Below are 25,108 nucleotides of genomic sequence, written 5' to 3'. Positions count from 1 at the left end.
TTCATAATAAGAAAACAATTTATTTCCTTGCAGCGAGAGTGTCAGGCAACGCATTATACTCGCAGTATCAGCCGCGACTGACTGGATGAGCGTCCAGCAAGCGTCTGTAATCTGCCAGTCTGATCACGGCCATTTGACTGGTTACATTGGGATAACAGTCCCCAAAACATCAATCATAATAAAGAACATAATCATATCAACAGATGAATAATAAATGAGCTAGAGAGGAAAACACAAAAACTGTCAAAAATCAATGGTTTCTGAAACTTGCCAAAGGCAGACTGTCAGACAACTAGCCTGCCACTGACAGGTCATGTGACCTGCCATGCTCAGACTGGCAGCTGCCAGCCAGCCACTGACAGGTCACGTGACATGCCAGGCTCAGACTGGCAGCTGCCAGCCAGCCACTGACAGGTCACGTGACATGCCAGTGGCGGCTCCTGCCAGCCAGCTGAAGATTGAACCCCCACTCCGGACTCGCGTCCTCGGGAATTGTTCTCCCGAGTCGAACTTGGCAAGTCCGAAGTTTGCGTACTTGGTATTGAGAAACGGCCAATATTGACCCGCGTTCTGTTTTCTATCATGCACCGTGCACGTTTCCGATGATGTAATATGAACGCAAACGCACCAGGGTTGGATAGAATCAAGTTGAGTGTGAAACCAGACCAAAGCTGCGGGGGGCGCTGGGAACAATCGCACTCGGATTCGGACCGCAGCAAACCAGCTGTAGCCTGACATGCACTTATCCAAAAAGATTAATTGAGTGAACACGGAGCAGTTTTTCCCGTGAGTGGGAATTGAAAACCCGGACTGGATCATAAGCAAAGTGATTACAGAATGCTTAGAGTGGAGAGAGGAACGTGCTTTCGCTCCAATCCAGGCTTTATCACATCCCCCTCAGCAGGGTGAATACACCCCGTCTTTCCTTAATTTAAGACCTATTCAAACTAAAATTAAGACATTTATCACACTATTTGAGAAATGGAAGCCTATTTACGGCCTTAAATTATGAAAAGTGAATTTAGGACATTAAGGAACATAAGGACAGACGGGAACCCTGCAATTGACGGAAATCCGTCATAGACTCGCTGCAACCGGAAATCCGTCGTAGCGACGGAGAACTTTACTGACTTTGTGGTAACCAGTAGTTAATAAACATTAGATTAGGATCGTGCAAAGCTATTAAATACATTTCACCTTGGACTGTTAAAAAACGATTTAGGCAAACCATTAAAGAGGTCAACAAAACACCCTTGAAAGATTAAACAGTAGATAACTAAACACCATAATTTAACATCAACAAATGAATGGTAACACCTGTGCCACTTTACACTTAAGATGTCACAGGTTAAAGCTACCAAACAATAACTGAATACAGATTATTTGCAATTAAAATACGTGATGATGGCTGAGACTCGCCTTTTTGCATCAGATCTCACTGTTTTTGAAGGCTTGGTGTGAAAATTAATGAACCTCCAAATCAAAGCAGGGACAGCGCTCTGTCCGTGTGGCATGACTGATACAAAGGTTTCAAAGACCCGCAGGCAACAGTTTGAAGTGCGATCTCCAAAGCCAGGGCATCTTTGAGAGCCAGTTCAATTCGTCCTGAGACCCAGCAGAGAGCCGCTGAGCAAATACTTCAATCGACCAGATGCAAGAATGGCTCCCTAACATGTTAGTTCCTGATTCATTCCATCTCATGTTGATCAGCCATGCCTCAGAAAGGTTAGGAGGAGAGAAGGGAATCTTCTCTATAGGGCAGGATCATCCGCCACTACAGGATGAGCTCGGAACAACAATAAGGAAAACAAAACAACCCCTACATGACCCGGTCTACCTTCATTCCTTTTCAGGAAACTGTCCAGATCTCTTTTATGAGCTCTCTTTTTTAAAAATCACGAGCCGATTTACATGGTTAGTCTCCTCATTAAAGTTAGAAAGAGTCAAATTAGTTCCGGATTAAATAAACAGAAAGATCAGGACAGATGGGGCACTAGAACTCATCATCCGTGTCGATCAGCATCACTTTGTCAGATTTCTTAGCACTCTTGGAGGTACCGATCACTGGTTTGCCATTCATGTTGGGTTGCACCACTTCCTGGGTGGACTGCTGGGTGTACTGTTGGTAGGCCGGGGAGAAGTTGTGGATGGCGTCCTGGACCATGTCTCCAGGGTTAATGGTCTCCTTCAGGCCACTGGATATGCTGTGCATAGGTGCTACATTCTCTACAAAACAAAACAATAGATAAAAGCGTCAAATATCACGACATATTTTTGATGACATCCGAGACTTAAAATGAGCAAACCTGAAAGTTTTCGTTCTTTTAAAACTTAGGACATGAAACTGGAGGAAAATGTAACCAAAACACTCTACAAAGGAAATAAGAGGCAGTTTCGCACAGTCTCATCATTAAAACCCATTACATCACAACTATAGAAAAAGGCCAATATGTTGACCTCAATATAATCTAGAGGTCTTCACTCCCATAGGACTAATACATTATCCACAGGACCGGGATTGTGGCCTGGGACCAGTTGAATTGCTCAGTGTAGGAGGGAAGCTATTTATGTGCACACAGAAAGCAGGGGAAAGAAATTACTTGTGGGACTCCCGTGAAGCATAAATATCTACTTGGATGCATTTTGTTTTTAAGGTACAGAAAGTACTTATAAGAGGATGTTATGTATGTTATTCGTTTATTCAAAAATAAAAATGGCACAGGGTTGGATATTCTCACTGTTTTTCAACTGTAGGCAACAGCGAAGGAAGGCATCCTTTTGTCTGATAACACAAATGCAATAAGCTGAGGTCTGAAGTGTTGTCCGTGGGGGAGGAACTGGGAAAAAATGGCTTAAAATAGAGAGGAAATTAAATGTTGCATAGACCTCTACCTGCAGCCTTTTGCAGGAGGGAGCCGGACAAAACATGAAAGTTGTGGGTGGGTGCAGGACAAAATATACATATACAATTTATTTATTTTTTTGCAGGAGTGGGACAGAATCTTGTGGGAGCGGGACAAAAAAAAAAAAAAAAAAAAAAAAAAAAAAAAAAATTCTAACTAAAATCCACTAATCCATCCCACCCACTTTCAACAAAGACAATGTCTAATAAACAGTAAAAGACATTCCCAAATTAACTTAAAGCATAACGGTCATTTTTACATTTTTTAGGTACTTTGTTTGTCTGTATTACACAATCTGTTAACAGCCAGTGACATTTCGACACAATGCAATCTTGCTATTATCCTTTCTCTTGTGAGCACATCGCCACAGGCACCGCCAAGGTCCAACCCAGCAGTTCGCAAAATAGAAACCGGGATGAGACCACTAGCAATGCACTGCTCCCCTCCACAGATGCGTTTGCCAAATCACTCTTCTGCTTCATTTATCTATGACAGGCTGGAGAAGCCAGGAAAGAAATGCACAATCCCACAATTCCCAGATTTACCTCAGCTGTGGATGTATTAAATGAGGTTACAGAGTACAGCCTGATACACTGCAATATGATGAGTTCCAGCAAACTGCATCTCGCCTTGTGGATGATGGATGAGAGCTTGTACAAAGGTGACGGCAGGCTGCCACTAGAGGGGTGAAAGTTTCTGACCTCCTCTATAAGAAACACTTGAACTGTGCTTGTTGCTCTCCAGTGGCCAGCCGGAAAACTGTACAGTAAACGGAACGGATGGATGTTTTGGGACCTGGCCCCATGGAGGGTGAAAACTCGGGATTAGCAAACTGTCCTAAGCTTCTTCACAGGTGGTCCATCCTGGAAGGTTGCTCTACCTAACAGGCTTCATGACAGTCGTGACCTTTTTATTACCAGTGAAAGGTTATGAAACCAGCAGTGACTTCACCATTGTAGGAGAAAACCTACAAATGTGTTCAGAACTACCTTGTGTTTTTAACCATAGTTTAACACTGAGCCACAATGGTGAAGTAGAATTCTGCAATACGCCCACTGTGAAAGAAGACCTTGCGCTAAGAATATTAACATTCAAACTGACACAAGGCTTGAAACATGCATATCTGACTGACAGTCAAGTTATATTTCATGGAGGCCTTTTAGAGTCAGAACACGCATCTAATGCAGCTTTTAACATTCAGCAGCTGAACTGACATTACAGCTTAAATTGGTGGAAATTGAAACCAAACTATTCTTCACCACCTTGAAAAGCACAAGCGACAGAATATGACTAATCCGTTAAGCGTGGAGAGGCTTTTGTAGCTCTAAGGGTATGATCAGAATGATATATTACTAGCATACGGTTTTCTGCACAGTGCGTACGGTATACTGCCTGCTATTAGGTAAAAGTAAATAATTCAGCATCATCTGATTGACACTCCAATTTAGTAGAAGGCAGTATTGCACCTTAACGCTGATTGCCATCGTAAAAAACGGAATGACAACGACGCAGTGTAGCTTCTACGGACGCACAGAATCATGTCAGAAGAGATGACAGACTAAATCGAGCCACTCTCGAACTTAAGCTCTCCAATGTGGGAGTTTTTTGTATTTCGAAAGAAAGACAGGGACTGCGTCTGAAATCAAATACTCTCGAGTAGGTGTTTACCGGCGTGATTACTCCGATCTTCAACCAGATGGAACTGGATAATATTCTGATTGTTCCAATCCAATCTGACTTCTGGCCTATAATGCTGCCTGAATCATAATCATACACAGTTTGCTCGTTGGCCAGAGGAGAACTGGCCCCCTGACTGAGAAAGGAGAAAAAAAACCTCAGGAGAACCCAGGCTGTCACCTGATGGAGTTTTGGTTCCTTGCCACGGTCACCTTTTTTGCCTTTTTACACCTTTGTTGCCATTGGCTTTTGGCTTTCTTAGTTGGGGACATTAAATGTAACATTTAATTTTCAACAATAATATTGATCTGCCTGCATTGGAACTATTATATGAGAACTGAACTGAGATGGACGATGACATCACGGTTTTCTCCAGAATGGCTTTATATATAAATTAACAACTTTTTTACAACAAAAATGAAACATCACTGAATTTACTTAAGCTGGACTGTGATGCTATTTTCTTCTGGAAACAACCTTTGTAGCATTATATTCCTGTTATCTCTGTAAAGCTGCTTTGAAAGAATCTGTATTGTAAAAAGCGCTATATAAATAAATGTGACTTGACTTTAGTTTGAATAATTAAACTTGCATTCTGAGTGCGATTCATTGAGCAAAAAAAGAGAACAAAATACATTTAACGATGAATTTGACCGATAGCATTATTTTCTTAAAAATTGCTAGTTCTTGCGATAATATTGTTACTGTGAATTCTTTTTGCCATGATAATCATGTAGCCAAAACCTGATATTGTGACATCCCTACTGTGAACTTGACTGAGTAACAGAACTGTAATATTTGGCTAATCTATTCCTTGTCATTCGACCTCATTATGCTGCAAGTTAAATTCACAACAGAAAGTTTTACAGCAAGAAAAACAAATTTCACCCACTGAAGATTTCAATGAAATGGCATCATTCGACATGCCACAGGTCTGAGTTTCTCAGTACACAGTTTTTTTTGGATGATCTGTGTCTTGCTGGTATGAGTTGAGCTTTCCAACAGTCTTCTGAACTATGAGTCATAACCCTCCTGAGGAAGAAAACTTCAAGTTGCCTCATAAAGGCTTGCTGAGAACTGTTTCTAACATCATCTAAACTTTCCTTTAAAAAACAAGTTAAAAAGTTCTGCTTTGTTTTTCCAGTGTCAGATTTTCAAGCTTCTAACCTGGTGTTTCACTCTTCTTCTCGCGGTACACACTGGAGGTGAAGGCGTAGCGGAGGGCGATGGCGCCGAAGAACATTTCGATGCAGATGATGAAGTTCTGCCAACCAGCTGCCACCGTACCAGCACCGACCTCATGACCATCAATGACCAGAGCTTCTGGGATCACACCACAACGCTCCAGAATGGCCAATACCATACCTGAGAAAGACATTCAAAGAAAAAAATTTGCATAGGACAGTAGTTCTCGACCTTTTTGACTCCAATGGCCCCCACAAGCTGCGTTTCCATCAAAAAGTTGCATATTTAACTAAAATTGGAATATCGTAAAAACTGAAAAAAAAAAAATTAGCAGTGTTTCATCCCACGTGTCCAAGAGAACAAAAATGTAACTTCCTGGGAAATTGCCGCAAAATATCTGTAATGAAATTGGAATTCGCTGTAATCAGGGAAGCCACTGTGGCTCTTTTTTCCAACATCATACAACCCTGTCAGGTTATCTTACATTCGGATGCTGGTGTTTGGGAACACAATCACGTGATACGCTTCTGTGAGGGAATTAAACCAAATCATTCTGATGACTGGCTTTGGCTAAGGCATTTCAGAATGATCAAACCAGCATTTGAGAAGCTTTGCAAAGAAATTGGTCCGCTGGTTAGTCCATATATCCAATCACTTCCACTGTTGAGGCAGTCACGCAAGTTGCACATCCAGGGATTTATTCAGTAAATGTATTCATGTCATCTTATTGGATAAAACAAATTATCTGCCTCAATTGGGTGCATTCGTTTTTTTATGCACATTTTTATAATTTATGCGCATCTTGCCGTTTCCGTCCATTGATTTTTTTTATGCAATATCCTAAGATGCACATAAAAATAGATAAAAAGATAAAATAGATTAAAAAAATAGCTACTGTCCACAACAATATGCGAAGGCCCCCTGACTTTTCTAGTTGTTCATTATTTACCAGATAAGGATAAAGGATAAGGGTTTTTAAAAGTATTTTTTTACTCAAAATTTACCCGGTAAAATACTTTAGAGTTTGGCATCAATAGAAAAACATTAGGGCTGCAACTAACGATTATTTTGATAATCGATTAATCGGACGATTATTTTTTCGATTAATCGGATAGAAATTAAATTAGATTTTTTTTTTATTATAACTAAATAAAACCGTAAATCAGGGTATTTATGTGTAAAAGTGTACTTTAAAAAGTGCAAAAGCCACACATTGAGTTTTACTAATATCAATATTTGCATTGTTTTTAATGATAATTGCTGATGGCAAGTTGACAAACATGATTATTGTTAAAAAAAAATGATATCCAACATATTATGTTTCAACACAATTTTTGTTAAAACAAATTTACACAGACATGTTGTTCAGATGTGAATATCTGAACTAAAAAACTAACTAAAATCATCTAAAATATATAATTCATTTAATTTTTATTTAAAATTCATTATATATAAGGAATATAAGGATAAAGAATATAATATATATTATATATATAATATATAAAAGAATATAATATAAGGATAAATTGATTAAATAAATATAGAAAGACTGAAAACAATTGTGTGAATGTAGAGCCGCAGTAGATCGCGTTTGAAAAACAATTAAAACTTAGTAGACAAATGCTATAAAAAGAGAACGGAATGGAGGTAACGTTACCCAGCAAGCTAACAGGCTTGAGTAAAGGACAGGAGAAATTATGCATTAGTGCACAAGCATTCGCTGAAAACCACTGAGTACAGTGACTAAAAAACAATATTTTACTGCTGCTGTTATTAACTGCCTTTATATTTAGTGCTTCGCTTTGTAAAGACCGTTTTAATTTAACCTATTTCTGCGGTAGCGCTATTTTAATCCATCACTTACGTTGCGAGCGAACTGATTGCACAACCTGATGCTCGAGACAAAATACAGACATCCCGGAAGTCCCGGGAGTCTCCCGCATATTGATTGCGGCTCCCTGATGCACGGCGAATTAGTTCAAACTCCCGAAATCTAGAGCGCGCAAGCAAGAGTGCGCATGCGAGACAGAAGAGACTGCTCCAAACCGTGTAGCGGGCGCGCTCGGCAGAGCGCCTGAGGGAGAGAGACCTTGCGTGTGTGTGCGTACCAGTAAACGCTCCCCGTGACGTAAGCAGACCAACTAATCGATAATGACATTCGTTGACAACGATTTTCATAATCGATTATAATCGATTTTATCGATTAGTTGTTGCAGCTCATAAAAACATATTCATAAAATGTATAAACATGCTTTATTTATAGGATTATAAGATTTGAATTCAATACTTTTTTTCAGGACTAGAAATCACAATTTAATAATTCTTAAAAAATATTTTTTTTTTGAGTAAAAACAGGAAACATCTTGATTTTTTGTTGCTGTTTAAGCTCATTTTAATGCTCATTTAATCTTGACTTTTAAACTGAAGTCATCTTGAAGCCCCCTTAGAAGTTTGCTGAGGCCCCCTGGTTGAGAACAGCTGTTATCGAGCAAGTAGAAATCTAAAAATGCCTGTCATATTTGTTAAAGGTAGAGCAAGTAACTTCTGCTACACGTTTTATGCAAAAAAAAAAAAGATTAGTACATTGACAAACATGTTTGTTTCCATGTTGAGATCACATGACCAACAAAATGTTGACTATTAGTGACAAAATTGTTGTTCGTAGTAGTACTGTACTTGGCTACCAAAAGTGTCAATGACAGCTTGAGATGAATACTGAACATATATAATAAGAATGCAGAGTAACCCACCTTGCCAGAATGAGAGGAAGATGACGGATTTGATGGTGAGAAATTTGAGCACAGGCTCAAAAGGTCTTAGAAGGTCACTGGTGGCGAAGTAGAAGAGGAAGAGGGCATAGAGAGCCAAACTGACAGAGATGTTGTAGATGATGGTGATGTAAAGGTAACCTCCCGTTACACTATATGAAGAGAAACAACACAAGGAGTGAAGCGCAGCTCATTTAAAAAGGCAGATGTTGTGTTATTAAGGGATGCTGATACAAATAAATGACAGGGTGGCTCACTTAAAATCTCCATCGTGGTATTTGCCAAAAGCCTGCAAAAGGATGGTGATGACAGCCATGATGGGCTTGATGACACAGAACTGAAGTGTGGCCTAGATGATGACATTAGTAACAGAAGCCAATGAGTAATGGTGATGGTTTGGTTTTTACGCCTGTTCTATTTAGTCAACATGGCCCTTTAATATAGTTTGAGTGATAGAGAACTTCCAGTCCTCATTTTTTTCAAAGGCATGGTAATGTTACATGCTTATTTTTGACAGGCAGTGCTTATTTATTACATAATCAACACAAAGTTTGACATGACTGACAAATCCACTCATTGAGAGTGACGCAAAGGAGAATATCCCCCCAATCTCACTTCATGCAAGTCGGAATCGACTGCTTGAAACATCAACGTGGAATTCAAGTTTTAAAATCGAAGCTGTCTGTGTGAAAAGCCGTCTCAAAATAATCAAAGCACGCTCTGTCTCCGCTACAGTCTGGTATATCGCGAGGTGATGCTTTGAAAATCCCACATGTAGGCGTCCGGTCAGACAGATTTATGCGTTTTGAAATGTCACTTCCTATTAAAAAAAAAGTTCAATTAACATTCTTTTCAGAATGGGGGATGGGGGTCTCAAGTCCAATTCCCATCAGTATTATTCTCAAAGTACGAGCGAGTTCCCCAGCTGCCGCGCAGACAGCATCAGTCTGGCGGCAATAGGTTTTTTTTGTGTGCTTATTATCGAGCTACTTGCACCTGCTTCCTACCGTTTGCAACCCTACATTAACCACTGGAACTGCTCAGGAAAGACAATGTTACAAAGATAACAGCTGCTACTTTAGGACAATTCAGCTATAAAAGGTAGATAAAGGTTGTGGAGACAGAAGTCACAAATTCTGAGCCTCTTATTAACATTTACGCTATTATACACAACTGCAGGTCAAAACAGAATGGGATATGAGACATAAGTGGGGTCCAAAAGTATGAGACCACACTGAAAATCTAAGATGTAAAACCTGGAAATAAGCAAAATATTTCAGAATTTTTAAAAAGTACAAAAAAATGCTATGAAAAATGTTGAAGGAAAAGTTGGATTTTATAGAAAAACAAGAACAAACCTGCTTGCAGAATCTCAGGAAGCCAATGGAGTAACTAATTCCTCCTAAACAACATGTCCCGTATAGGCAACTGGACCTGTTTAAGGCAAATGAAGAGGAACATGTGAAAGGTAATGCTATTCTTAAGAGTAGTTTAATCTCTTAAGACACAGGCAGGCGAAAAATGATTTAGTTGCACAAAAAATAGAAAATGCTGTCAGAGCTTTAACTTACAGTAGAAGTTAACACACATGCTCTGACACACAGAGTCATGGTGGCCATGTGGGTGATGACAACCACATTTAACATGAAGATGGGGGTCACCATACTTCCAGAGGAGCTTCATGAGGTGTTTAATTACATCCAGTGCATTCTAATCAAATTCTGCCCACATCGTCCACCATGTTTGATTTTTGTTTTCTCCAAGCACTTTACAATGCATTGTGGGACTAGAATTTTGCCGACCCTTGAATTTGGCCAAAATTAGGTATTTTAGGAGGCAGCATAATTAAAGGGTTAGTTAACCCAAAAATGAAAATTCTGTCATCATTTACTCACCCTCATGTCCAAACCTGTAAGACATTTGTTCATTTTCAGAAGACAAATTAAGATAATTTTATAAAATCTGAGAGCTTTCTGTCCCTCCATTGACAGCTACGCAACTACCACTTTGACCTTAAAAAATTTGTAAAGAGATCGTAAAAATAATCCATTTGAATTGAGCGGTTTAGTAAACATTTTCTGAAGAGTCTTGATCGCTTTATATGATGAACAGATTGAATTTAGGCTTTTATTCACATAAATATTCATCAATGCACACATTAGTTGAGGTAAACGGAAGCTCAACCATGCTTGCTTGACTAACGAGAACCAATGAGGTTCATTCTTATGTTACGCAGCACTTTTGAGCTTCCGCAAAAACCAATGAGGTTCATTCTCGTGTTACGCAGCACGTTTGAACTTCAGAAAGAACCAATGAGGTTCATTCTCGTGTTACCCAGCATGTTAGAGCTTCAAGCAAGAACCAATGAGAACCAATTGGTTCTTCAGCACGAACCAATAAAACCAATTTGTTCTCCTGCGTCAGCCAAGTATGGTTGAGCTTCTGTTTATATTCACTGATCAATGTTTATTTGTGATAAAAGCCTAAATTTAATCTGTTCATCAAATAAAGCGATCGAGTCTCTTCAGAAAATTTTAACTAAACAGATAAATTCATATGGATTATTTTTACGATCTCTTTATAAACTTTCTGAAGCATCAAAGTGGTAGTTGCGTAGCTGTCAACGGAGGGACAGAGATCGCTCAGGTTTGATTAAAAAATATCTTCATTTGTTTCTCGAAGATGAACGTGAGTACTTGAGGGTGAGTAGATTATGAATTTTCATTTTTGGGTGAACTATCACTAAGCTAAGGCTTTAAGTCTTTGCAAAGGGAGCACAACTACCATGCCTTAAAATGCTGCTCTCTATGTTTATTCACCTAGCAATTTTTTATATAGATATATAGACACTCACTGAATGGGTTTTCCTCTTATTTCCGACATGATGGCACTTTCTCCCCCGAGGTACTCAAAAGACAGACTCAGGAAGTTGTATATCACAAATGCTTGAAAAAAAAGAAGAAAAAAAAATCATATATGAGAGCCTAACTTAAACAATTTGCAGTAAGAGCTTTAAATGATAAGGATATAGAACATGTTTGACATGACAGAACATCTCATCACACATAAAGATTGAGGAGTTGTTTGTTTCCAGGAAATCCATCTTAACCTAAGAGGTCTATTTAAAGACAGATTAGATGGGCAGATCTCATTGTCTCTCAGTGTGTACAAAAATTACTTGTGGTAAGATTTTGCTGATGGTCTATGACTAAGACTTAACATCTTTTAAATTACAATTATATTTATATTATAGTACCTATATTATATTAAAATAATGTAATACTTTATTCAGAAAGGATGCATTAAAGTGACAGTTAAGATATATACATTGTTACAAGAAGATTTCTATTCCAAATAAATGCTGTTCTTTGAAACTATTCATCAAAAAAATAAATAAATAAATAAAGGAAGAAAAAATGTATCATGGCTTCCACAAAATTATTAAGCACATGTTCACAACACTGATGAGAAATGTCTCAACAAATCAGCATATTAGAATGATTTCTGAAGATCATGTGAAACTAAAGACTGGAGTAATAGTTTATTTTTTATCAAATAAATGCAGCATTGACAAGCAAAAAGACTTCTTTAAAAAACATTAAAGAAATCTCACCTACCCCAATAAAGAATACAACAAATACTTTATGAGTATATGAAATAAAATGGTTTAAGTGAAATAAACCCCCACACTGGAATTTTCCCATGTAACTTAAACAGAAAAAAAAAACGGTTACAAATAGTCATTGTCTAGCCGCAGTGGGATAGGCCTGAAAAGATAAGAGACATTTGGCCTGCCTCCTTTCTGACTGTGCCATAACCAACAGGTTTGTTCAGTTACAATGAACATGTATCCATTTCCCCTCTATGAAACCTGCAACCCTATGTCTGTAAAGCAGGCTCTCCTCCCTCACTGCAGGCCAGACTTAAAAACAAAAGCACACGTCATTCCACCAGCACTATATTTGTGCTGAATAATATTACGCCTGTGAGGCAGAAGAGGATGTAAGGGCAGAGAGCAGCTCAGATTTACTGTACCTTCATAGCAGTCACGAACAGAGTCGAAATACACATAATACTGGACATTACTGATGAACAGCAGGCTGAGCCAGGAGTCGAAAGAATAGATGGGGACAATGAAGAGGATGCGGATGATGTAGCGCTGCTCGTTTGGCACCGTATACGACCTCAGGTGCAAGTATATCTATAAAGACAAAAAGTATGTTAAGAAAGACAAAAAAGTGCTTATGCTCGACTACAAAAATGAATAACAAGTCTGACTTCAATTGCAAAAAGAGTGAAATGTGCACTGGAGCAACTCGCTGCAGAGCAGATGGAAAAAAAGTGGCAAGCAAACAAGTGAGGTGTCGTTTCATCAGACACTGCTATAGTAACATGTATGGGGAAAGTGAGCTGGACAAACAGGAGCTTGTATGCGCTAGTACCAGTATTGTTGAATAACAGTATATATATATATATATATCTCTGTTTTAAATATTGCAGTTACCATACAACACATAAAAATATATTATTCTTTTCATTAGGTACATATCTTAAGGTGCTTCTACGAACCAGTGGTATTTTAGCATATTTGAGATACTATTATGTTTTTTTTCTTTATTCTGTTTTCATTTTAAAGTTTTAGTAATTTTGTTGTGCGTTTTTGTCACTTTATAAATATATATTTTAAATATCTTTAGTTTTTTATACAATTTTATTTTAGTTTTAGTTTTGTACATCAAGTTAAACTAAATGAGAACAATTCCTTGGCAATTAGCTGAAATAAAATAAGTTGAAGTTGCTTTATACATTTTATTTCAAGTAACAACATTTTTTTTATGGTTATAACAAGCTACAGTTAGTGCAAAATGCAGCCGCTAGAGTTCTTACTAGATCAAGAAAATATGATCATATAACACCTATTTTATCATCTCTACACTGGTTACCTATTAAGTTACGTATCAATTACAAAGTATTCCTACTGACCTATAAAGCCCTAAATGGTTTAGCTCCTGTGTATTTAACAGACCTTCTATCGCCATACAATCCATCGCGCTCTTTAAGATCACTAAATTCGAGGCTTCTGGTCATTCCTAGGATATCTAAGTCCACTAAAGGAGGGAGGGCGTTCTCGCATTTAGCTCCTAAACTCTGGAATAGCCTTCCTGATATTGTTCGAGACTCAGACTCGCTGTCCCAGTTTAAAACTAGATTAAAGACGCATCTCTTTAACCAAGCATTCACTTAATGCTTAACCTTTAATACTACTGCTGAATCAGTTTGAATGCATTAACATTATAGCTATGCTAATTATTTCCCATCTGCCTTTCTGCTGTTATCTCGGGACGCTAGTCCCGAGGTAAATAGCGTTCGTCAGCTCCAGTTTGTATCCAGCCTCTCACGGAGACTTCAGATGCCCCAACGCCTGTGAAGAGACGACTCGACGCCTGTGAAGAGACGACTCAAAGCCGGCGATATGTTATGTCATAAATTAATACTTGATTAACTAACTGTATTTTTCTATGTACATTTCCGAAATGCACTTTCTGTAAAGCTGCTTTGAGACAATGTGTATTGTGAAAAGCGCTATACAAATAAATTTGAATTGAATTGAATTATAGTTTTTGTTTGACTAATAACCCTGCAATGAACCATTTAGGGGTAAATAAAGTACTAAGTTGTCCTTTTAAAGTTACCACTAAAGGCACACTTTTTGGAAAAACATTTTTTTTGTGTGTAATATAGCAATGCAGTTTATTAGCTTAAAAGTATTCTCTTTTAAAGTTTCCAAGCTACACAGCAACTCAGCAAAGAACCAACCGATGTAGGGTAGTGGCCAAACGTGATGTCCGATCTTGACATTAAATTAACAAAATTAACATCTTCCCTTTTATTTTCTGTAACCATATTTTGTAGCTGTGCGTGGAGTCTATTTTTTAATTTGTCATAACGCCATTAAACGGGCCAAATTGTGTGGACATAGCCTAATTCTTGGACAGGCTTCCAAATAAATTATGAACAAGCAAAAACGAGAGAACCTGCATAGTACAATAAAACCTGTAGCTTGCATTTTTTTGCTTAATAATTTTGTCAGATAAATACCTTAACCAAGTTTAGCGTTTTGTTTTTCCTTCATATTTATTATGAGACAAAAATAAATAAAATAAATATATATACAGTATCTCACAAAAGTGAGTACACCCCTCACATTTCAGCAAACATTTTAGTATATCTTCTCAAGGGACAACACTATAGAAATGAAACTTGTATATATTTTAGAGTAGTCAATGTGCTGCTTGTAAACAGTATACATTTACTGTAACTCAACATACAGCCATTATTGTCAAAATAGCTGGCAACAAAAGTGAGTACAACCTAAGTGATAATAGCTTTACGTCGTTTAACCATGCAGAGCCACATGTCCTATTCATCATTTTCATGTATTTGTCTGCCTGACTCACAAGGGTCAATCAAAGAAGTTGAGTCCTCGTGCTGTGCGTCACGTGCAGAAGCTGGCTTCAAAAAACAGATGCATGAGTCCTACCAGCATTACTTTAGAGGTTGCAGAAGTGGAAGGTCAGCTTGTTAGTACTAAGACCATACGCCGCACACTGCAACAAGTTGGTTTGCATAACCATCGTCCCAGAAGGAAGCCTCTTCTGAAGCTGGTTCACAAGAAAGCCCACAAAAAGTTTGCTGAAAGCAACCTGTTCAAGAGCATGAATTACTGGAACCATGTCCTGTGGCCTGATGAGACTAAGATAAACTTGTGTAAGACTGGAAAAACTTGAAGGACTTTAAGAGAGGGCCACTCTCTGAGAAAACAAGGGAAATTAACATTTGAACTCCCCCTCATGCACTATTGAGACGAAGGTCTCACCTCCCTCATCCTAATCTACATTTCTCTCCCCCATTTTTCATTCTGGCAGAGGTCTCCCAAACTCAAACAAGATTCTAAATGGTTTAACGTGAATGATTATCATCAAGGTTTATACATGTTTGGTATTATTTGAAATGTCTCGGTGCGACTGGTACAAATGTCTCATTCCCAAAGAAGTAAATCAAAAGGTAATAAAGTTCTTAGGAAGTTTAGAAACAACTCAAAGACACACCCTCCATTGTGGAAGATAACAACTTCTGACCATTTCACTGAATGCTAATTTTCCACTGCTAGCAAATGGTGACTTACCACTGTGGATGATGTTTAGATTTGAAATGAGGTCTGGGTATATAATGAAATGCAGCGAGAGCTCGGGGGCTTTTCTATATTTGAGATCGGCCCGTGAGGCTGAGAGTTGCGAGACTCTCAGCCTCACGCATCTCTTGTCGGGTAAACTTTTTTCTCTTTGTTCTAGAGCATTTGATGTTTTGCATTTATTATCCTTGAATTGATTATGAAATTATAATGATACATTTACCTGACATATTAAATTGTGAAATTTGATTATTCTAATTGACTTTGACATTATTTTCATTCAAGAGTTTAAAAGAATAGTAAAACATTCGCTAACATTTAATGATGCACAGATATCATTAAAGCCTTTTCATTTATGGAGTCAGATGAAATAACGAGAAATTATGAGAAAATGTATTGCATTTAACCAAAAATACTTTGCTGCGAGAAAAGACAGTAACACGCAAGACCTTCACCGCTAATTCGAATACCGCCATTGGATCGAGTTAGACGGCCTTACACTTGTTTGGCTCAGATGGTGTCCAGCATGTGTGGCGATGCCCTGGTGAGGAGTACCGAGAAAATTGTGTCTGGCCTACAGTCAAGCATGGTGTTGGTAGCATCATAGTCTGGGGCTAAATGAGTGCTGCTGGTACTGGGGAGCTGCACTTCATTGAGGGAAACATGGATTCCAACATGTACTGTGACATTCTGAAGCAGAAGATGATGCCCTCCCTTCAGAAACTGGGCAGAACGGCATGATAACGACCCCAAACACACCGCCAAGATGACAACTGCCTAGCTGAGGAAGCTGAAGGTGGACTGGCCAAGTATTTCTCCAGACCTGAACACTTTTGAACACCTGTGGGGAGTCCCCAAGCAGAAGGTGGAGAAGCACCATGTGTCTAACAGCCAGCAGCTCCATGATGTCATTATGAAGGAGTGGAAGAGAATCCCAGCAACAACCTGTGCATCTCTGGTGAATCCCATGCCAGGAGGATTAAGGCACTGCTAGATAACAATGGGGCTCACACAAAATATTGACACTTTGGACACAGTTTTTACATGTTCACTTCGGGTGTACTCACTTTTGTTGCCAGCTATTTTGACAATAATGGCTGTATGTTGAGTTATTTTCAGAGGACAGTATACTGATATACAAGCAGCACATTGAGTACTCTAAAATATATATCCAAGTTTCATTTCTATAGTATTGTCCCTTGAGAAGATATGCTAAAATGTTTGCTGAAATGTGAGGGGTGTACTCACTTTTGTGAGATACTGTGTGTATATTATATGTATATATAGAGATGGTTTAATCGGACTTGTCGGGTCAAAAATACAAATATCTCCTCTGGACATCACTTTTGGCCACTACTGTAGAGTCACATGAGTGCATATATCGGTAATATAGTTTCAAAGTTCATAGTCTACATTTGAAAAAATACTATGGAGCTTGAGATGCCTGTGCATGTCCTTAAAGTCCCTTTTGAACTTCACAATATTACTAAGGGGGCTCAATATTCGCTGGGCTTTTAAAACTCTTGGATACTCAATCATTTGAAATCAGATTATTTGAGTCCTTCATTCCACGGGTGGAGGCTTGATGCATTTGTGGGCTCTCGGAAAAAGCAAGGGGAGTTGCTCTCTGAAATGATGTCCTCCATTTAACCTAGCCTGCAGGGGAAATAAGTTCACAGTCTCCCAGACTCCATAATGCGGAGCTGACAGTGAGAGAGAGCCGCGCTCACAGTAATGGCTCTGACCATTGACTGTCTGCTGGCTGACGCAGAATTGGAGCCAAAGCTAATTACAACTTGTCTGAAGCAGAGAGGAACTGCTGGTGGAGCTGTGAGGCCCCCAAAAACAAGAGCCGGTGTACCACCAACTTTAAGACCATAAAGCTTGTAAAAACTAGAGAGCTGAGAAAAGACAGACCCAAGAGTGCTGTTGGCACCTTGTCTGTGCCATATATAACAATTCACTTAAGAGGGACTGGCCCAGAAGGTGCTTATGTTCTAAATAGCTGGTTTTCAAAGACTCCTTTGATATCCCTGGCACTGATGGGAAAGTTTTGCAGGCAAATCAGAAACTTCAGAACAGTGTGTTTTAGGAACACAATCTCAATTTCTACCTTTAGTATGCAGAGCGCAAGGAAGGTTCCGCCGGGAGAATCTTTTGCAAGCCGAGAAAGGCTGTGAAATACTAAAACAATCCTGAGGGCTCCTTTAACCTCCTCAGGATTTACATATGTTGCTGTTTGCAAAGCTGCGGATGAGGAGTCGTTCAGCTGCTAGGCTGAGGGACAAAAACCAGACTGTTTGGACTTGATTATGACTTGAAGAGGAAAACCATTACACAGGGACTCCTTTTCAGTCTCTATATAGCATCCCGGCGTTGCTTGGACCCTTCAAAACTGTCAGCTTCTCAGAAGTGTTGGCTTTGGTATGGCACACAAGATGCTTTGGAGGCAATCAAATCAAAGTCCATCGGGGACACTGTGGGCGCTGCAATTCAGAGCTGAAGAAATACCTTTCCTGACCTCTGCTCGCCATCAGTACGATCCCAGTAGTTCAATTACATAACGGATGCTTGAGAAACATATTCTATATTAAAATTCTTCATGGGTCATATAGGCTGCAATGAAAAGGGATTCAAAACATACCAGCAAGAGCAAGGAAATTAGATTTCAACCTTTCCCGAAACCGAACAATGTCTGCAAATATAATTGGTAATTCGACACACAAGATGGGTATATTCCTACTGTGCCGGCACTTCACCTGACAATTACTTTTACACAAAACTCATCCACCTCCAACTGATTTCATCTTGCCATAGGCAGCATAGTAAATTAATTCATATGCGACAGAAATGGATATTCAGGTATGATGCGCTTTCAGCTGTAATGAACAGGAAAATATAAAGGACACTGAAATACCAAAGCAAATTAGAACTGATCAGCATGTTTATATGTACAAAGGAATGACCAAGCCTCAGCAAGAAGACTTATTGAGCCGTCTGGTATCTTAAAAAAATTGCTCTTATCACTCTTTTACTGATACAGCTGGTGTAAAGGTTAGTGAATGATTGTCTTTCATCAAACACAAAAGAACTTCCTCTATAAACAAAGGCTGGGCACACAAACATTGCTCTCACTGTAGTTTCTGCTTTAATACATGAACATATACTACCAGTCAAATGTTTGGATGCACCTACTCACTTTAAACCGACTGTTTAGATTTACATTTTACATTACATTTACATCCGACATTTTAGAAAAAAAGCTCTTTTAGAAATAAAACTATGAAAATCAAACAAATAACACGAAAATAGACATCCTTTGCCCACATTTTCTCTACCGACTTCATGTTATCCAACTTTTGAAACAGCTAATTTACATTTGTTTTTTGTTAAAAAAACACACAAAAAAACACATTAATTATACATGATATACAGTCGAGATATACAGTTGATATACACACACATGTATACAGGTCCTTCTCAAAAAATTAGCATATTGTGATAAAGTTCATTATTTTACATAATGTAATGATAAAAATTAAACTTTCATATATTTTAGATTCATTGCACACCAACTGAAATATTTCAGGTCTTTTATTGTTTTAATACTGATGATTTTGGCATACAGCTCATGAAAACCCAAAATTCCTATCTCAAAAAATTAGCATATTTCATCCGACCAATAAAAGAAGTGTTTTTAATACAAAAAAGGTCAACCTTCCAATAATTATGTTCAGTTATGCACTCAATACTTGGCCGGGAATCCTTTTGCAGAAATGACTGCTTCAATGCGGCGTGGCATGGAGGCAATCAGCCTGTGGCACTGTTGAGGTGTTATGGAGGCCCAGGATGCTTCGATAGCGGCCTTAAGCTCATCCAGAGTGTTGGGTCTTGCGTCTCTCAACTTTCTCTTCACAATATCCCACAGATTCTCTATGGGGTTCAGGTCAGGAGAGTTGGCAGGCCAATTGAGCACAGTAATACCATGGTCAGTAAACCATTTACCAGTGGTTTTGGCACTGTGAGCAGGTGGCAGGTCGTGCTGAAAAATGAAATCTTCATCTCCATAAAGCTTTTCAGCAGATGGAAGATTGAAGTGCTCCAAAATCTCCTGATAGCTAGCTGCATTGACCCTGCCGAGCGCTTCAGGCGCTTCTGCCGCTGTTTCTGGTTCAAAAGTGGCTTGACCTGGGGAATGCGGCACCTGTAGTCCATTTCCTGTACACGCCTGTGCACGGTGGCTCTGGATGTTTCTACTCCAGACTCAGTCCACTGCTTCCGCAGGTCCCCCAAGGTCTGGAATCGGTCCTTCTCCACAATCTTCCTCAGGGTCCGGTCACCTCTTCTCGTTGTGCAGCGTTTTTTGCCACACTTTTTCCTTCCCACAGACTTCCCACTGAGGTGCCTTGATACAGCACTCTGGGAACAGCCTATTTGTGCAGAAATTTCTTTCTGTGTCTTAGGCCCCGTCCACACTACTGCGTTTTCGTTTAAAAACGGAGACCTTTTGCTACGTTTGCACCTCCCGTCCACACTAAAACGGGAAAAACGAAGACCCAAAACGGAGAAGTTTAGAAACGCTGCAGCTCCGTTTTTCGTTTTGAATCTCCGGAGGGCGTTTTAGTGTAGACGGGACAAAACGGAGGAGTTTAGAAACGATGACGTAGAAGGTCACGCTCGGCTCTATGATTGGGTGTCATCACCCATGACGTATCCTTCCCTGATTCGTCAGCCACCCATCACATGTCCCGTCACCGGAAGAAAACAAACAAAAACATCCTGGACTACGTAGCTGATGTTAGTGAGTGCAACATGGATAACGAATTACAAGCGTTACTGACTTTGATGTCTTTGTTAGCAGCTGTTGTGCAAGCAAATTCTGCATTTTACAATGCTATAACTGCCTACATGCGCCGGAGGCAAACTATTATTCGAGCGATCTATGACAAACCCGTGTGCAGCGGCGGTCCATGAAAAGAAATCTCTGGTCTTCGACATTTTCTAATCTTTGCAGAGGTAGCTAACGTTACTTGCTTCCTCATCAAATCTGAGGAATAGTCCATCCGTTTCCTGTTTACACCGGCACGCGCATGCACAGTGTTGGAGAATGGTCACGTGATCCGAGTTTTCAGTCGTTTTAATGTGGACGGAGATCAATTCTAATACGCAGCTAAAACGCTGGTGTGGACGGAGATCGTTTTCGTTTTAATTCTCCGTTTTTAAACGAAAACGCAGTAGTGTGGACGGGGCCTTACCCTCTTGCTTGAGGGTGTCAATGATGGCCTTCTGGACAGCAGTCAGGTCGGCAGTCTTACCCATGATTGCGGTTTTGAGTAATGAAACAGGCTGGGAGTTTTTAAAAGCCTCAGGAATCTTTTGCAGGTGTTTAGAGTTAATTAGTTGATTCAGATGATTAGGTTAATAGCTCGTTTAGAGACCCTTTTCATGATATGCTAATTTTTTGAGATAGGAATTTTGGGTTTTCATAAGCTGTATGCCAAAATCATCAGTATTAAAACAATAAAAGACCTGAAATATTTCAGTTGGTGTGCAATGAATCTAAAATATATGAAAGTTTAATTTTTATCATTACATTATGGAACATAATGAACTTCATCACAATATGCTAATTTTTTTAGAAGGACCTGTATATATATATATATATATATATATATATATATATACACACACACATATACATACATACACACACAACTGTATATACACAATCATTCTCATATGCTTATTTTGTGCTCACCAAACATTCACACACACCACACACACACACGGTTGGTAAGTTTTTTAAAAGAAATTAATACTTATATTCAGCAAGGATTCATTAAATTGATCTAAGAGCCTGTAAAGACACTTATAATGTTATTGTTCATTCCAACTTCCTGTTCATCAAAAAAATACTAAAAAAAGCATCAGTTTTCACAAAACTATCAAGTATCAACTGTTTTAATCACTGATAATAATAATGATAATAATACTAAGAAGAAATGTTTGGTGAGCACAAAATCAGCAATATAAGAATGATTTCTGAAGAGAATGGCAGCTGAAAATTCAGCTTCGCTATCATAGGAATAAATTAGAAAATATTCAAAAATAAAACAGTTATTTTAAATTGTAATAATCTTTCACAACATTACTATTATTACTGTACTTTTGATTTAAAAAAAACTGCCTTGGAGAGCATTCTTTAAAAACATTCAAATATCTTACAAACCCCAAACCGTTGAATGGTACAGTACATTGGCTCAATTTATTTAACACTAATTTCAAGCAAAATATATATTTCTTAATCATGATCAAACAAGTCAGTTGACTGGAGTGCATCCAAATGTTTTACTGTTAGTGTATAACACAGAGCCAACAGATTTATATCTAAACTACAATGGCTATAAAAAAACACAAACGACCACTTGAAATACTGCCAGACACGCACACACACACACACGCACACACTTATAAAATTATCGTTCATTCCAACTTCCTGTTCATCAAAAAAAAAAACTAAAATAAGCATCAGTTTTCACAAAACTATCAAATATCAATGAGAAAGATCTTGTCAGAGACAATTTCCATTAAAAAAAGTTCCTGTTTCTAAAGTGCATATTGCAGATGGCACATGTAATTACTGGTTACGGTATCCTCGCATTAGATCACCAGAGTACACTATAGCCATATTTCTGTGTTTACACAGCAATCTTATCAGCTCTGGGAACAGGGACCACTCTGCTCTGTAGTTAAATGTGATTGGTCAAGGACGGCTAACAGTGCTCTAAACGGAACATTAGAGCAAAGAAAACATGGATGACTGTTCAGAACAATATTTATCTATTGATCTCTGATGATCGATAAGCAGTGGAGGCAGGGAGTGGAGGGTTAGTTATTGCCGTAGTTTTTAATGACTGTGTAACAGAGATTGACCTTCTAAAGTGACATAGTATTATCAAGATCTGCAGATGATAGTGAGGCTGAGGTCAGGTACGAGGGAGGAGACGGCGTGGAACAGCTTTTGTTTTCCCCGCCTAGGTTATTTGCTTTTATTTGCGTGTGCTCTGAATGAACCACTGCTATTAGTGTCTCCAGCTTTCCCTGGGCCACTCCATTTAATGCTGAGATTTGCTCCTCACCTCGTGGCCCGTACTGGCTATACCTCGTACTGGTTTAAAAGCAGCAGCAATGCCTTTCTGTTGCTAAATAAACAGCTCCATGTACTCTGAAATTGTGCTAGATGTGTGAGTGGCTGGCTTTAAAAGGATTTCTATGAATTACTTGTCTTCAAACACAAGAGGACATTTAGTTCCTGTAAATTAGCCTACCTGATGACAGGTGATGATGAGTGCGGACCAAACGAAAATGCCGGACAGGGCTTGAGCTGTGGGGGTGTTGAGGAAGAGCTTGTCGTCCCCCACTACTTCGGTTCCATTACTTGACCTGATTACGGTCATGTTAGACATGCCAGTTATATTTGACAGGATTGAGTAAGACGACAAAGGGACTGAACTATCCATGTTTTTATCTGAACCCACTGACATAGTGCTGAAAGTAGCTGTAGTAGTTCTGGACTCATTCATCTGTGGGGAAAAAAAGAAAAGAAAAAAAAATGATTCATTTTTTTAAAGATTTAATTAAAACTAATTGATATTACATTAGTTACAAATATGTTTTTTTTATCTTTCATTTAAACTTCCTCATAAACTACCGTTCAAAAGTTTGAGGTCAGTACGATTTTTTGTTTGTTTACTATTTTTGAATGAAGTCTCTTATGCTTGCTCAACAAGGCTGCATTTATTTGAAATACAAATACAGTAAAATACTTTTCACTATATTTTAAAATGTAATTTATTCCTGCGCTGTCAAAGCTAAAATCCATCTAATATGGTGATTTGCTGCTAACGAAAAATTTCTTATTAAAAAGGTTGAAAACCGTAGAAAAAAATAAAAAAATAAAAAATAATAATAATACAAATTATATATATATATATATATATATATATATATATATATATATATATATTGTGGTAACTGCGCCAAGTTCTTATTTCAGGTTTCAAAAGAAATAATTTCTTTGTAACAGAAGTATTTTTTTAACATCATAAATGTTTTTAGTGTCACCTTTAATTAATTAACTTCATCCTTGCAGAATAAAATAGCCTTCTTTTTTTAAATAGACATTGTACTGACTGCATTTAGCTTATTCTCTAAATGAAATATAACCCATCTACATTTATAGATTGAACTATTTATATTACAAAGACGTTATATGTAGGGTATATAGTTTATTTAACAAACATTTACCAGGGAAACCATGATTACTATATTCTTGCAAAATTAAACGGTGTTACCTTTGTAAGTAGACTAGCGTCACCAAAAAAACAAAGTTTTTTTTTAAAGAAGGCCTCATAGCCTATTGATTTATGACGTTTTCATGGTTACCAACAGCATTTACCATGATATTCTGTCGTAAAATATGGTTTACATGTTGATTTTTCTTTAAGTAAAAGGAGCGTCAGAGTTAATAATGTACAGCATATTTTGGGTAGCATTATTTAAACAAAGACATACGAGAAAGAAAAACTATCTATCAATCATTTAAATCAAACCTATTATTGTAACACAAGGCAAGACGAGTAATAGATATGAAACACTTACCTTGATACTGTCAACACCTGTGAGAAGTTCAGTGCGATCAAACTCAAATCACTTTATCATAAACGTCAATTAACTCTGAACATCGTAGTGGGACTAAAATAATAAATACATTGCCTAGATCAGTGACAGTGCTTACGGAAAGATCAATATGCGACATGTAGCCATAGATAGACACTAGACACGGCCCGCGCGACGACACCGATGAGTCAAGCGCGCACTTCCTCGTTTAACTATTGACAGGTCTGATGGAACTCATTCAGCTCGGTGAACAACAGCCGCGACGGGAATCTAATTGAGTGTGATACAAATCCCGAATCAAAGAAACGTATACGCGGCTACTTTCCTAAAACGTTTTCCCAATTCCACACCAACAAACTTGTTGTTCCGCCTCAGCAGGTGTACGTACTTCGCGACACAACAGCACACCCAGGTCATGTGACCTTGGCTTGCGACTTCTTTGGTCACGTGACATGACAGGCAGAGACGAGCACCTGGATCAAAGGTAGACTATTCTACTGCACACGTGCAATCTCAAATAATAAACTTAAATTTATTATAGAGGTCAATAAATAACCAAGTGCCTTAGAAAACATTAACTGTGAATACTGATAGAAATAATATAGGATTAATTCAGGTAAACTAGGGCACGTGGTATTTAAAAGGAGCCTCAGATCACCTTAACCCTCAAGTTAAGTGTAAATGTCAGCAATGTTTTTTTGTGT

At 38.4% G+C, this 25,108-nt stretch overlaps 1 protein-coding gene across 9 annotated transcripts; it reads right to left on the bottom strand.

The window, feature by feature from the left end:
- Positions 1 to 24,836, bottom strand: tmem184a (transmembrane protein 184a). Of its 9 annotated transcripts, none has more exons than XR_013196833.1 (10): positions 24,387 to 24,836; positions 23,054 to 23,308; positions 12,569 to 12,734; positions 11,388 to 11,478; positions 9,892 to 9,967; positions 8,791 to 8,882; positions 8,516 to 8,685; positions 5,748 to 5,945; positions 409 to 2,226; positions 1 to 341 (listed from the first exon to the last, which is right to left on the bottom strand). XR_013196833.1 is itself a non-coding variant. In XM_077213349.1 (9 exons), exons 2-9 carry the CDS (start codon positions 23,306 to 23,308, stop codon positions 1,994 to 1,996), a joined length of 1,281 nt encoding a protein of 426 aa, XP_077069464.1. In that variant the 5' UTR covers positions 24,387 to 24,836; the 3' UTR covers positions 1 to 1,993. The 9 variants fall into 9 exon arrangements, 1 of the variants encoding a protein (XP_077069464.1); XR_013196831.1 differs by having other exon boundaries at positions 413 to 2,226; XR_013196835.1 differs by having other exon boundaries at positions 1 to 320; positions 425 to 2,226.
- Between the last annotated feature and the right edge of the window lie 272 nt (positions 24,837 to 25,108).

Source organism: Siphateles boraxobius, unplaced genomic scaffold (assembly GCF_051911475.1).
Source record: "Siphateles boraxobius isolate OS27281-9 unplaced genomic scaffold, OSU_SipBor_1 66, whole genome shotgun sequence".
Lineage (NCBI taxonomy): Eukaryota > Metazoa > Chordata > Actinopteri > Cypriniformes > Leuciscidae > Siphateles > Siphateles boraxobius.
This window is presented reverse-complemented; position numbering and strand designations above follow the sequence as displayed.

Excerpts from the sequence above, each read along its gene's own strand:
- tmem184a (XM_077213349.1), bottom strand. The coding sequence starts at position 23,308 with ATGAATGAGTCCAGAACTACTACAGCTACTTTCAGCACTATGTCAGTG. Across the intron at positions 11,479-12,568 it reads TGTTCGTGACTGCTATGAAG|CATTTGTGATATACAACTTC; the intron begins GTACAGTAAATC and ends TTTTTTTTCAAG. Across the intron at positions 8,883-9,891 it reads TCCTGAGATTCTGCAAGCAG|GCCACACTTCAGTTCTGTGT; the intron begins GTTTGTTCTTGT and ends GTCATCATCTAG.